Source organism: Schistosoma mansoni, chromosome 4 (genome assembly GCF_000237925.1).
Source record: "Schistosoma mansoni strain Puerto Rico chromosome 4, complete genome".
Classification (NCBI taxonomy): domain Eukaryota; kingdom Metazoa; phylum Platyhelminthes; class Trematoda; order Strigeidida; family Schistosomatidae; genus Schistosoma; species Schistosoma mansoni.
The window spans coordinates 27,574,170-27,587,946 of record NC_031498.1 but is presented as its reverse complement, the minus strand read 5'-3'; the positions used below and the strand labels follow the sequence as shown (position 1 = coordinate 27,587,946).

Sequence of the window (13,777 nt, the reverse complement as noted above, 5' to 3'; positions counted from 1 at the left end):
CGCTCTCCCTCTCCAAATGCTATCATATGGCCAGCGAATATATAGCCTCTACCAGAGAAGTCCTACTCACTGCCTTCTAGTGGCACCGGTGTTGCTTACGAAAGTGAGAGGACGAAAAGCGAATGTCCGGTGCTTTAACCGGATTGGTGGACATGGCAAGTCCACCTAGGGGAGTTGGAAAACCCTAATTCCAAACCAATGGTGCACATGGGTTCCAGTATCCTGAAAGAACAAATGGCATATGAACCAATCATTGGTCACCGGCTACCATAGGACTGCATCTCCTCACGATGCTCCACTGCCTTGTGGATCAGACCTTTAGGTCAAAGGCTCCGGGTCTGGCCCTCTAAAAAAACCACCTGCTTCAGTTTGGGCACTTGGGCAGTATCACAGCCCTCACGCAAATGGAATGAGATTTGTGTGGCGCATATGTATCTGGTGCTTCCTTGTACCAATATTTATTTGTTTAAATAATAAATAAAATAGAAGTCATAGTTAAGTGCCAACGTATCAGACGTCTTACATACAATAAATGTTATATAATTGTCTTGATCTATGCTTTTTATTTGCTACACTAATCAACTTTATTCAAAATAAAAGTTAATTAACAAGACATTCGATACATGTAAAGCATAAAATACAAACGATAAATTTTAATGATGAAACATTTTCTTGAAGAGGAAGAAGAAAAAAAGTGAAAGAAGGATAATTATACGCATGAAAAATATACGAGGTAGTGATGCATAACTTAATTAAATCAACATTGTAATCACATAGAGATGAAAAAAAAGATTTGATGTATTCTAGACAAAATATATTATGCCATAGGCTAAATTACAAAATCCCTGTATTAATCATATTTTCGTAACAAAAAAACAAAGAAGTGAAGCATGTGAAAATAACATTCAAAATCTTGAATTGAATTGCATGTATGCTGAATTATGATCGTCGTTTTGTTGATGGAACAATCCAATCTATTAAATACAACTAAACCATGCATTAGTACAGGGGGATTTACGGAGGTTGAAGAATTTTCATAGTTTAAACAAGGAATTGATCTTAACCAGAACACTACTAAATATCTGGAAGTACTAAATAGACATTTCTTTTTAAAACAAAGCTTCTCAACAGTGCGCGTCCCTAATTCCGCATCCAGGAATTGAATCCAGAGACTTCGGCATAGTGTATTGGAAGTCAAATGTTCACCCACAATTTCCGGATGCAAGGTTGTGGATGTGCACTATTGAGTTCCAAATTAAAACGAAACGACCATCCAGTGCTTCCAGGTTCAAAATACTGTAGAGGCTAAAATTTAAACTATCAAAATAAACTGTGCTTTGTTTTAAAAAAAATATGAAATGTATTGTTATCAATCAACGATTGAAGAATATTTGATGCGTAAACGAATCAAAATTACTAGAGACCTTTAAACAAAACACTGAGAACATGCTTTATTAATTATAAGATATATGAAGCATGGTATTTTAATTATGAAATATCATTTAACTTTCAACTGCTAGTAGTGTAGTGTGGTCTACTTATATCTATATAAGTAGTATATGGTGATGGTCAGACAGAATGTATTTTGGTTGAAGACTGATAAATAAAGAACTGAAATGAAGCGCAATTGGTAGGAAAATGCATGAACAATGAAATTAGAGAAGATGAACTGATATTTACAGAAGGAACAGTGAAGATTGAGACAATTGATGGTTATTTTGCAAATTAACTGTTTGCTGTATGGTTATCAGAATTTAGTGATTTGTGTCTAAATACATTCGGTTGTCCCCAAGCAGTGTTCTGTTCACTTCAGTAGTATATTGACAATTGTTACTTCATCTAAGTTGATTCATAGCAATTGTGTTCATAAGAAATTTGTTGATAAGTAGGAAACACATAGAACAATACTTGAGAAGTTGACTTTTTAACCGACTACTCAATCCTCAGAGGAAACACAAAGTTTTGATTTCCGAACTAATGGTAAGCAGACAAAAAACGAAGGATATTATCAGAGTTCACAAATGAGTCTTCGACTACAGAATCGTTTAAAAACGACACTAAAATTGGTAGAAATAATTTAGTTTTCAGATATTCAATGTGTGGTCAAGTAACTGAAATATAAAAGGATTCACTTGAACGATGATTTCGAAAACTTAGTTCACATACATATGAATAGCATTATCAGAACATCATTTAGCGAAAAAAATCATCATTCATCTGAAAAACAGCTCAAAACAGTAACCACCTGAGAAAAATATCACTAGATAAAGCTTTGAAAATATAAGAAAATACTTAGCCATCAATTGACAAATACGACAAGACGATATCAACATACAACAGTGATTAATGTTTAGTAACGTATCAATGCAAACACCTATGATCTCAGTAGGTCAGTTGCAAGTAGGATAACTCAGTGACTAAAATGGTAGTTGACAAGAAACTTTGGACCTAGGTATCGTGCTATTTGTCACTCGTCACAGCAAGGCGTATCTGTAATCTTTAGAGAACTGATTTTATTTTTATTTATTTATTTAAACACATATATATTGGTACAAAAGGGCACCAAATACATATGCGCCACACAAAATAATGAAAGTAGGAAGAGAAGGGATGAAAAGATAAGGCGGACTGAAATGTACAACCAAAAGACTCTTTCAGTTAAGAAAGTTAGAACCACTCTTTATGAAGAAAGTAAAAGAAGGTTACAGCAGGTTCGCCACTGGCTTCTATTCTGAGCCATATCTGATAACGTCTCTAGTCACTGTGTTGCACCATCTCTCGGACCCCAGCCAGGGAGTTGTAAAGGACCAACAGAAGCTAGCCCTTTGCAGCTTTCTTTTATGCCACGACACTGACCTCGAGAGAACTGATGCTCCCTAACGGATTTGATCTCACCCAGTGGTAAATCAATTGTAAATACATCTCAGTCCTACAGGAGGTCAGTGGTGGCAGGACAGCCCAGTGGTAACGTCTCTGACTGCGAAGCTGGGTGACACAGGATCGAATCTATCAGGGAATATCAGTTCCCTGAAAATTACAGGTACACCTTGCTGACGAGTGCCAAGTGGTACGAAACCTAGGTCCGAGGTTTCTTGTCGACTACCTCCAATCACCATCTTATTTCAACATAGTACACGCAGTTTCGAGTCACCTAGACTAGTTGTCACATTGCAACTTGGTCGATAAGATCCCATCTGCATTAAGGAGAACCTGACACGCATGACATTGATCACCACTCAGTGATCAATTAATTGTAAATAACTCAATGACTATAAACTATCTCAATGGATTAAGCGAATTTTCACCTCGATGGAGAACAGAAAAACCCTGAAGCTTACTTATTGACGATGAGTTGTGATTGAATGTCAATTACTTTGAAATAATTAACATCAAATAAAAGTCACGGTGATCTCGAATTACTTAATCTACAGGTATTTTTGTAATTTGATCGATAGTATTTGAAAGGCAGTAAAGTCTAGACAAAAACGATATTGCTAAGTGTTCAGTGACAAGTTATGGTAAAATATTATGTTTATTCGCTCTACAGATAAACATACTATTATAAAAATTCTCGAACTAATCGAACAACCTCCGTATTACAAAACAATGAAGTGTGGTAGGTAATTAACATTTAATCATAGATAATCTTCTCATAAAGACCATTGAGAATTCGACTATTACAATTCATCATCATCAAAGTAGAGTCTTATATACATGTAACATTCAGCCTAAGTGAACAAACCACATCAATGCAAAGAAATCAAGTTAGTAATATGAGTGACAAAGAAAATGAAAGTAATAGTCGAATATATAGATACTGAGCGGATGAGATAGAGAATTTGATTCGAAAAGAAGGTATGTATGAAGAAGCATTGAAACTCAAGGTGTAAGGTTTAATAAAGACAAGATTCCGACTAAAAGTCAATGATTCAACGAACTAATAGGATATCCTCGTTTATTTTTTTCTACCTAAACTGTTGCTCTAATCTGCAGTACACGAGAAAACAATACATTAGAAAAAAATTAAATACCATAGATTGAATTAATTAGGATCAAAATTTAAAAATTATAAAAGAAAATAATTAATCAAAAACAATACAGGACTTACCAAATAATATTACTTGGAACAGGTGCAAAATCAACAGACCACATATGACTTTTTAATACTGAACTAGTACTAGACATTATAGATATAATTAAACGTCGACAAATGTTGCGATATTCTTTACATACACTAAAAGTATGAGAAAAGTAGTATTTATAGAATATAACAGATGAAATAGATTCAATAAATATAATAAGATAATATTTTAATAAAAACAATTAATAATTCATTTATTTAGTTGAGATTATGAGTCAATTGAAGCAGCCAACCCGGGAAACCTGGAAGCATTGGACGGCCGTTTCCTCCTATTGTGGGACTCCTGAGCAGTCCGCATCCACGATCCAATGAGGTATTTCCTGGAGTTCTAGTGAGAACCAGTAACCAGTGGGGTTCAGCCAGGTCTGTTGGGAGATATCAACTCATTGGAGACATTGGTGAAATGGTTGCTCAATTTCATGGATTGGTTGAAGTTGGGCATTAAAACCGTTGAATGCCAGCTCAGTGGTCTATCGGGTAAGTGCATGCGCGCGAGACTGATAGGTCCTGGGTTCGAATCTCGCGAGGCGGGATCATGGATGAGCACTGCTGAGGGGTCCCACAATAGGACGAAACGACCGTCCAGTGTTCCCAGGTTTCCCATGGTGGTCTAACTTCGATTGACTCATGATTTTAACTATATATAATAATTCATTTGTTCATAAATAAACTTACTGAGCTGCAGCATATTTAGTTGAGAATGTAACAAATGCAATACCAATTGGTTTTTTAATTGTTGTTTCATAATGTTTTACAATTTCTTCTTGTAAATAAATTTTTTTATTTGTATAATAATTAATTGCATCAGTAGGTGGTGGACATGAACAACAAAGGCATAATTTACATTTCTTATAATTAATTTGAGGTGTAGGAGAAGGAGGAGAAGAAGAAGAAGAGGACGATGAAGATAATTGGTTGTTAACAGTTTCAGACCTTGGTATAGTATCAATAATATTATCCTTATGATTATCATTATTATTGGAAATATAATTTTGTGAAGAATTTATTTGATGATTAGTATTCCAACAACAACTACGACAACAATAATTTTCATAACATTTTTTATACATCCAACCACAACAACATGGTATAATAAATGGACGTTTATGTTTACGTTCATAACTTTCTACAGAGTAACGTAGAGCAGCTCTTACAGTATCTCTTGAGAAAGAGAAAGAATAAAATTAATTTTTGTTAGTAATATTAATAATGATAATTAAAAATGGAATTGATAAATAAGTGATTTCTTAACAAGGTACTGTACTGTGATCTACTTATATCCATATAAGTAGTATATGGCAATGTTTATTTCATTTTATTTAAACACATAAATATTGGTACAGAGGGGGCACCAAATACATATGCGCCACACAAATCTCGTTTGATTTGTGTGAGGGCTGTGATACTGCCCATGTGCCCAAACTGAAGCAGGTGGTTTTTTTAGAGGGCCAGACCCGGAGCCTTTGACCTAAAGGTCTGATACATAAGGCAGTGGAGCATCGTGAGGAGATGCAGTCCCATGGTAGTCGGTGACAAACAATTGGTTCATACGCCATTCGTTCCATCAGGATACTGGAACCCATGTGCACCATTGGTTTGGAATGAGGGTTTTCCAACTCCCCTAGGTGGACTTGCCATGTCCACCAACCCGGTTAAAGCGCCGGACATTCGCTTTTCGTCCTCTCACTTTCGTAAGCAACACCGGTGCCACGAGAAGGCAGTGAGTAGGACTTCTCTGGTAGAGGCTATATATTCGCTGGCCATGTGAGAGCATTTGGAGAGGGAGAGCGTACTCTTCCCACTCTCGGCCGTACCAGGGCATTTGGGGGCCAATGGCAATGGTCAGACATAGAATATATTTTGGCAGAAGACCGATAAGGAAAGAACTAAAATGAAGCGCAATTGGTAGGAAAATGCATGAACAATGAAATTAGAGAAGATGAACTGATATTTACAGAAGGAACAGTGAAGATTGAGACAATTGATGGTTATTTTGCAAATTAACTGTTTGCTGTATGGTTATCAGAATTTAATGAGATAATCTGTAATTTGTGGTTAAATACATTCGATTGTCCCCAGCTAGTGTTTTGTTCACTACAGTACAATCAAATGTATATTAATGAATATTCTGGAAAAAGACAACAAATACAAGTTGTGAACATCAGTCAACAAAGTTATTGACTACTGGATTACATCATTTATATAACAGGTACTAGTATTTTTAATTTTTTTGAACCACAGGCTAAATCTACACGATAACTTGATTACAAGAGAAAACGCATGGAGTGCAAAAAAGAACACCTTACTTCAAGGCTAGTTTATGTACAAAAAAAAACGATGATAATTATGGAAATACACACGATCTTGACCTTCTGGAAATTTCTATAACCATATCAAATATAGTAGCAGTATACGTAAATATCCAATCAGAAACGGGACTCTTCACCATTTACTGGATTTTTTTGAGATGCATTTATTTAACGCTGATTGGATAGTGTTTTCAAGAGTTTCCTTGCGAGCTTTCCTAAGGAATACTTTGGAACTCCTCAACAGGTTTTGACAGTCGAGTAGTATTACTATCCCTTATATACGAATTGTGGCTCAAAACAGAGGATACTTATTGGTACTTGAATTGTAACAATTGTATGTCTATTTAGTAGTTTTGCACAAGCAAGTGGCCATCAGGACTCAGTGGCCGAGTGGATAACGCGATGGTTTTTGAAGCGAAATGTACTGCGTTCGAGTTTCAGAGTGAACATTAACTCTGAGATGCAGGTACATCCATCTGACGAGTCCCAAATGGGACGAAACGCGAGTCCTGGATTCCACTGCTAGCCACTATCCATCTTTGCTTACAATTTAGTACTTTTGTTATTAATTGTTTCCTCTTTTGTTTTTACTTATTCACCTGTCAATATTCACTTAACAACACTTGACAAAAAAATCAATGTTTTTGCAAAAGAAATACGCTTTAGAAAAAAAAATGAAAAATTAATCATATAAAGCAATGCCACAAAATTAAAGTGATAAGAAAGATTAGTTTTTCACATAAGATTAAAATATTCAAGTGCCTAGATCCCATGATACAATGATTCACAGCCTTTGAAGATTCAAGGTAACACACATGCAAACATAGAAACACAGTCTGTAAGCATAACTGATAAAATGATACCCATACACACACATGGGTGAGCATTCAGGAGTTAAGTACCAGTTAGATTGAGTCCAATATCAGTAGGTGTAGATTTCAGATGATGGTAACACAATGGTTGATGATGTTGGATTTTATGACCAGAAAATTGATCGCGGAGACAAGAATAAATTTGAGTAGTGTTCATTCCCTTCACTGACTGAATTTATTTTCTATAACTGATAACTCATGTTTAGTCATTTGGTTCAATGAATATTGTTATTACCGTTCTTCTAACAATTGTGTTGTCAATCTCTCTATCTTCCTCTCACGTAGTGATTTTATGGGATGTGATAATATGAACCAAAGACTAGTTGTCCCACATTCTGACAAAAACAGCTCCTGTAAACTATTAACTCACATTAGATTCAGAACGATCAACCATGGTACCAAATGAGATATCAGCCAATACGTTTAGTGAATTGACTTGAACGTAAGGATACTGTATAATATTATTATTAATGGTGGCTTTATTCAATATTACATTTTTGGTACAATATAGAATTCTCAGCACAAAGTATTTCAACAAGTTTACTTTTCTTGTTTCTTGATCGATCCTGAAGATAAATATTGAGTAATAGCCAGTTAGATGTTAGCAGTTCAAGAATCGACACTTGATTAATGTATATTATTTTCGATGCATATTGTCAGTAACCACGATGTCTCTGATTGGTCACTTATGTGACTTGTACAACGAAAGGTTGTACACTTTTCAGAAACGCACCTGAATAAGTTATGAAACTAATAGGCATAATGATGTGTTAAAATGAACAAGAAAACAGATAACTTGTTAAAATGATCAGATGATAGTATATACATAGTTTGGTAAAAACATGATAAGAAAGCGCTACATCCTCAATATATTATTCAATTTATTCAACTCATTGACCAAGTACAGAACTCGCATACTTGACTTTCAATCAAAATTTAGGCGTGTTTGAAACTGTGATGTAGTAGCTGACAATCGGACATCTTAGCCAGTGAGCCACTGCTCCACAGACTTATTCAATTCTAACTAATGGCAAATGACATGTATACATAGCTGAAAAGAAGTACATGAAGAGGAGAATAGCAAACGACAGAGAGAAAGAAACGTACCTCTGATTTTCAAGTTTTATCAGTTTTCGTGTATCATAACAAATTTGTACATCCTCAACAGGACATTCAGGATAAAGTTCTCTGTGTTGTTGTTATTGTTGTTGAAAAATACATAAAAAGTAAGGTGGGAAAAAGGCGATCAGGACATAAGATTTTCATTCTACATGTAAACATACAAAAGCACTTATACGATGGCTACAAATAAGTCACTTTGTTTTAAAAAAAATCCATCATCAGTGTTTATCCAGTGATTAAATTTTATTTTACAAAAGGGAAATAAAAACAGATAATTAAATCATTGTGAAAAACAGTCGACGATAAAATATAAAATGATAATGTATTTCCGAATATGATTTCGTTTCTTTTTTCATTCTTACGACTTCAGATTAAGCAATATCAGAAATCTACAAATAAGAATCCGGGTTTTGCCCCCAAAATGCCCTGGTACGGCCGAGAGTGGGGAAAGTCCGCTCTCCCTCTCCAAATGCTCTCACATGGCCATGCGTATACAGCCTCTGACAGGGAAGTCCTACTCACTGCCTTCTCGTGGCACCGGTGTTGCTTACGAAAGTGAGAGGACGAAAAGCGAATGTCCGGCGCTTTAACCGGGTTGGTGGACATGGCAAGTCCACCTAGGGGAGTTGGAAAACCCTCATTCCAAACCAATGGTGCACATGGGTTCCAGTATCCTGATGGAACGAATGGCGTATGAACCAATTGTTTGTCACCGACTACCATGGGACTGCATCTCCTCACGATGCTCCACTGCCTTGTGTATCAGACCTTTAGGTCAAAGGCTCGGGTTGTGGCTCCCTAAGATAACCACCTGCTTCAGTTTGGGAACCTGAGCAGTATCACAGCCCTCACACAAATCAAACGAGATTTGTGCGGCGCATATGTATTTGGTACCCCCTTGTACCAATATTTATGTGTATAAATAAAAATAATAAAATAAAAAACCCGGGTTTCAATTTCGCTATGTTAAGTGGGCTATTTGCCTATAGGCTAGAGCCCTAAGCGTTGACCAAGGATTCGCCTTGAATAGAAAAATAAACCTTGGATCGAGACCGAGATAACCTCCATTCTGACTGGCCTGTTGATAAGAACGCCTTTTATTCCCAATCTTTAGTTAGAAAAAAGCACAGCAGAAAAGTTTCTGTAACTATGTTTCGGGCCCCCAATATATTTATCTCGAATACTTATTAGTTTGGATAAATGATAATTAAGACCCTAAAGCACTCCATTAAAGGAACCTTTGAGAGAACATGTGTATGGGGTAACAAATCCATTGAAGATGGTATTTTAAAACGTATGAGCCTATTGAATCATCATTTCTACTATCCCTAAACAAACGTTGAAGAACCACAGTATTACCTAAATAACGTCGTTATAGAATGCGAATAACACTTCAGAGATAACTGGTGACTACCTACACATAGAGTCATTGAACATCACCAGCTTGAAAACAAAAACTTCACTAAGATAGTGTAAAATAAAGGCACGGTATACTGTGCTTTTATTTCTGAGTTGACTTTCAGACAGTAGCTACGGTAGCACAGATTGACATCGTTTGTTCTGATTTCATAACCTTTTTACTTCATTTTACATACAACTTGTCATAGTGCATTTAACATCGAGCATTCGTTGTCAAATGTACATTTCTAAGAAATGTGTGATGAGAGAAAACATTACCACACAATCTGAGGTTATTGATGGGAGATTCATCAACTAGTCATATACTATTTTCAAATCATAGACAAATTACAAGTCGATGTAATGTTTACACCTTAAAATATCCGAATAGCACTATGTACAGAACCTGTTTTAGACTCTAGGATATAAATCGATTGGCTGTAGAACTGATAATTTCTATTTTGTTTTATTAATTAAGGAAAACTTTTTGACAATTCCTGTATTTACTTTACTCAAAATAGGTGGGGACAGGTTGAACAGACTGCTTGCTTTGCTCCCTTGTTACTGGTAATTCCGAAATCAGTTGTACAATTATCAAACGTCCAGCTTAGAGTTGCATATGTCTATTTCGACTTTCGGTCAACTAAGTCCCAGATACAAATATACACCTAAGTCGCTTTAAGCAACTGAATAGATCATAAGCCTTCACAATTACAGTGTGATTTATAACCAAATAACTGGTAAACGAGGTAGTAAAATTTAATTCTGATTTTTCGAAAAAATACTAACGAACAACAATTTTTCAACTGTATTCATCAACTACCAACAGTTTTCAATGAACCTCCTAATAGATTATGTGATATGGCGCGTTAGAATTAGGCTAAACCGATAAGAGTTAACGCTTTGGAGAAGGAATGACCTAAAAAGTTGATATCGACCAACTGTTTACGAAAACTGATCATATTATCTTTCTCTTAATAATTTCTATATTATTTTGATGTACAAAATTATTCTTCTGGCAAATAGTTTTGTTTTTGATCTCAAATCTGTTGGAGGAATCCTAGAAATATCCCTTGTTAAAAACCCTAGAGGCCCAGAAACTTCAGGAAATATTTAATCCAATTAGCGTCGTCGCAGAAGCACCCATAAAATGCAGAATCATGTACCACGGTCTCGTCTGGAGGATTGGTTAGGCTGCTATTATATTTTGCATGGTTTCAGAAATTCGCAAAAGCCCAAAGTCATGTTCAATTTTATAAATACCCTGGCTTTTCTGTACACAAGCCATATATATATATATATATGCATTGTTTATTCTACTCATCACATATCTGTAGTTTATTTCCCCTGACCATAAATATCAAGCCACATTTTATCAAAACGAGTTGGTTCAATCGACTTGTCCGTTTCACTTTCCCATTTCTTATTCCGAATGTCTATCTAGATACACGAGTGGATGAAATAAATCCATTCAACGCAACCCGTGTTTGACTTCTTATTACAGCCGTCATACAAACAGAGTTAGACTAGGTAAAATGTGGAGTTAAATGGAAGAATTATGTTCATAACATCGTCGTATGATCAATCTGGAGTCAGATACACAGGCTACAAAAGATATATAGCAATAAAGGAAAGACTATTACTTACGCAAAATGCCTTAAAATGAGTGCCCGTGAACAATTCCTACGTGATATCCCGGAAATCATCAATGTCTTCTCTGACTATAAAAATGAAAAAAAGTGTATAAATATATATAGCCGTTTTACTGACAACTTTGTAAGTGAAAGGAAATCATGGATAATGTAAACAGACAAGAAAACCTAAAAGAAATTATGTGAAGTGCCACCTGGAATCTACAGATATTACTGATAGTTATATTTTAAAAAAAACAAGGTTTGAAATGCATTGATAAAACGCTGTTTGTACGTGTTTCTGTTTCCCTATTGTTTATAACCAATATATATGTCTTAGCTGATATATGTACAAACTGAACGGACAGCTTGAAATTACCATTTCATTACAATTTTCTTCATATATTCAAAATCCAAGATAAGCATTTTATCCTACTTACAACTTTTCAGCTAAATACCTATTTGATAAATGGTTGCCTGACTGGTTTCACTCTTCTAATAGGTGACGCTTTGATAGGAACGGAGTTCGAGCCTGAGAACTAACAACAATACAGGGAATGAAAGCGTATATAGTTTTGTTTTAAATTTGATGGAAGGTGAGACCCGAATTCCCCTGTTAGCCACAATATAAATATATTCGTAAATTGATGTGTTTAACATATAATTATAATTTCAACTTACACTTTGTTAGGAATCTAAGAAAATGCTTTGCATAGAATATGGAATGATATTCAATCCGGAACTCTCTATACACTTCGATTAGCTCTTAAAACAATCAACGAAACATGATTCACTTGAAATCATACAGATTTAGAAAATAAGAGTAAATAAATAAAACTCAACCATCTTATCAATTGCTACTTCCTATAATAACTACAGTAAAAATTGTATAGAATTACTTAATGTACTGTTGAAGGAAGATGTAAATTTTATGGAAGAACAATTGAATACTCATAAATAGTTTAAAGGATCCAGGATATAGATTTCAATAAAATTTAACTTCTGGTATATTTGTGCGAACTCTTACGGAAAAATATCAGTACCTTCCAATATCTTAATAAACATAGGCTTCGGTTAAGAACTTTTGTCATACAGTTACGGTTGATTACTCAGAGGATTATATTCATCCCTAATCAAAAGCGTGAGTCTCGAGGACTGATCTGATTAAACACATACCAGCGTATTAACTAGTATCTTATGTTATACTTTCAACCACGTTCGAGGCCCACTCTGTTATGTAGTATCGAAGACATAAGTACGGGTAACTTGCAGGACTTATTATTGGACCATTATTCTATGTATATTCCTATTGTATAACTATTCAGTAACTAGATTATCTATATCTATATTCATCTTATTGTAAGCTTCATTTTGACCTATTGATTATTATTATATGATTTACCGTACCTAAGTTACACTCAGTTTATTGATTATTGTCTCCCAAGCATACAGCCTCATTTGGCTTGGTTTTGTACAAATATTATTTTCTATTTTATTGTATGATGTGGTCTGTCTGTCTGATATATAAACAAAGTATGCTTGAAATAAACGACTCATATTGCCGAGGCTGCTATTGGTGTTCTGGACTCAAATGGACGGGCTAGGTGGATTAAGGACCAATAAGGACGCTAGATTACTCATACTAATCGAACGTCATTGTCACAATGTGAAGGTCGCACAAGTCGTATCCTATTGGTGGACAAGTTATGCGAATTACGTCCTTGTTTAATTCGTAAGGTCATAACAAATTAGCGACGACCTTGATCAAGACATAATAATTGGCGACCGCTAGGTCAAATTCATAACACACTCCACCTAACTCAGTTTGAGCAACCGGCTAGCATATTATTAGCCTTCATACTTGAAGTGTAGCTTATATACAACCACGTGGAGAAAGAGTCATGTTAATTTACTTAGTTTTTATTGTACCTTGTATAAAACTAGGTAGATTAATTAACTTTCAATTCAATACATCGATTATAAGATTCAATATCAAAAAAGAAAGAAATATCCGAAGAGTAATTAGTTTAATGAAGCGGAAACGATTTGATAAGAAAACAAATACGCTCCCCTTCATCTATCACTGAAAAGTGATACAGATCAATAAAACAACTCACAAAATTCGGCGTTCGAGTCGATTCTCGACGAAATTGCCTCGAGAAATGTTGCATTAGAAAAAATGCCAATAGAAAAAATCCAATGCCAAATATTGTATGCACCCATAGACTCGATGAGTTAGCCGATATATTTGATATGGTCGTAACACCGAATTTTTGTAAGTCAGGAGCTAATTTTTTTGTTTAT

General features: G+C 35.2%; 1 protein-coding gene across 1 annotated transcript in view; it reads right to left on the bottom strand.

Moving 5' to 3' along the window:
* Nucleotides 1–13,777, bottom strand: part of Smp_131030 (putative metazoan probable membrane protein) — a gene marked incomplete at its 5' end in the record, with an annotated part of 39,750 nt that overhangs the window by 15,371 nt on the left and 10,602 nt on the right. Inside the window, 3 exons of the mRNA XM_018797370.1 lie at nt 4,109–4,234; nt 5,075–5,302; nt 8,430–8,510. Coding sequence (XP_018652419.1) covers nt 4,109–4,234; nt 5,075–5,302; nt 8,430–8,510 — 435 coding nt within the window. The remainder of the gene's footprint in view (nt 1–4,108; nt 4,235–5,074; nt 5,303–8,429; nt 8,511–13,777) is intronic.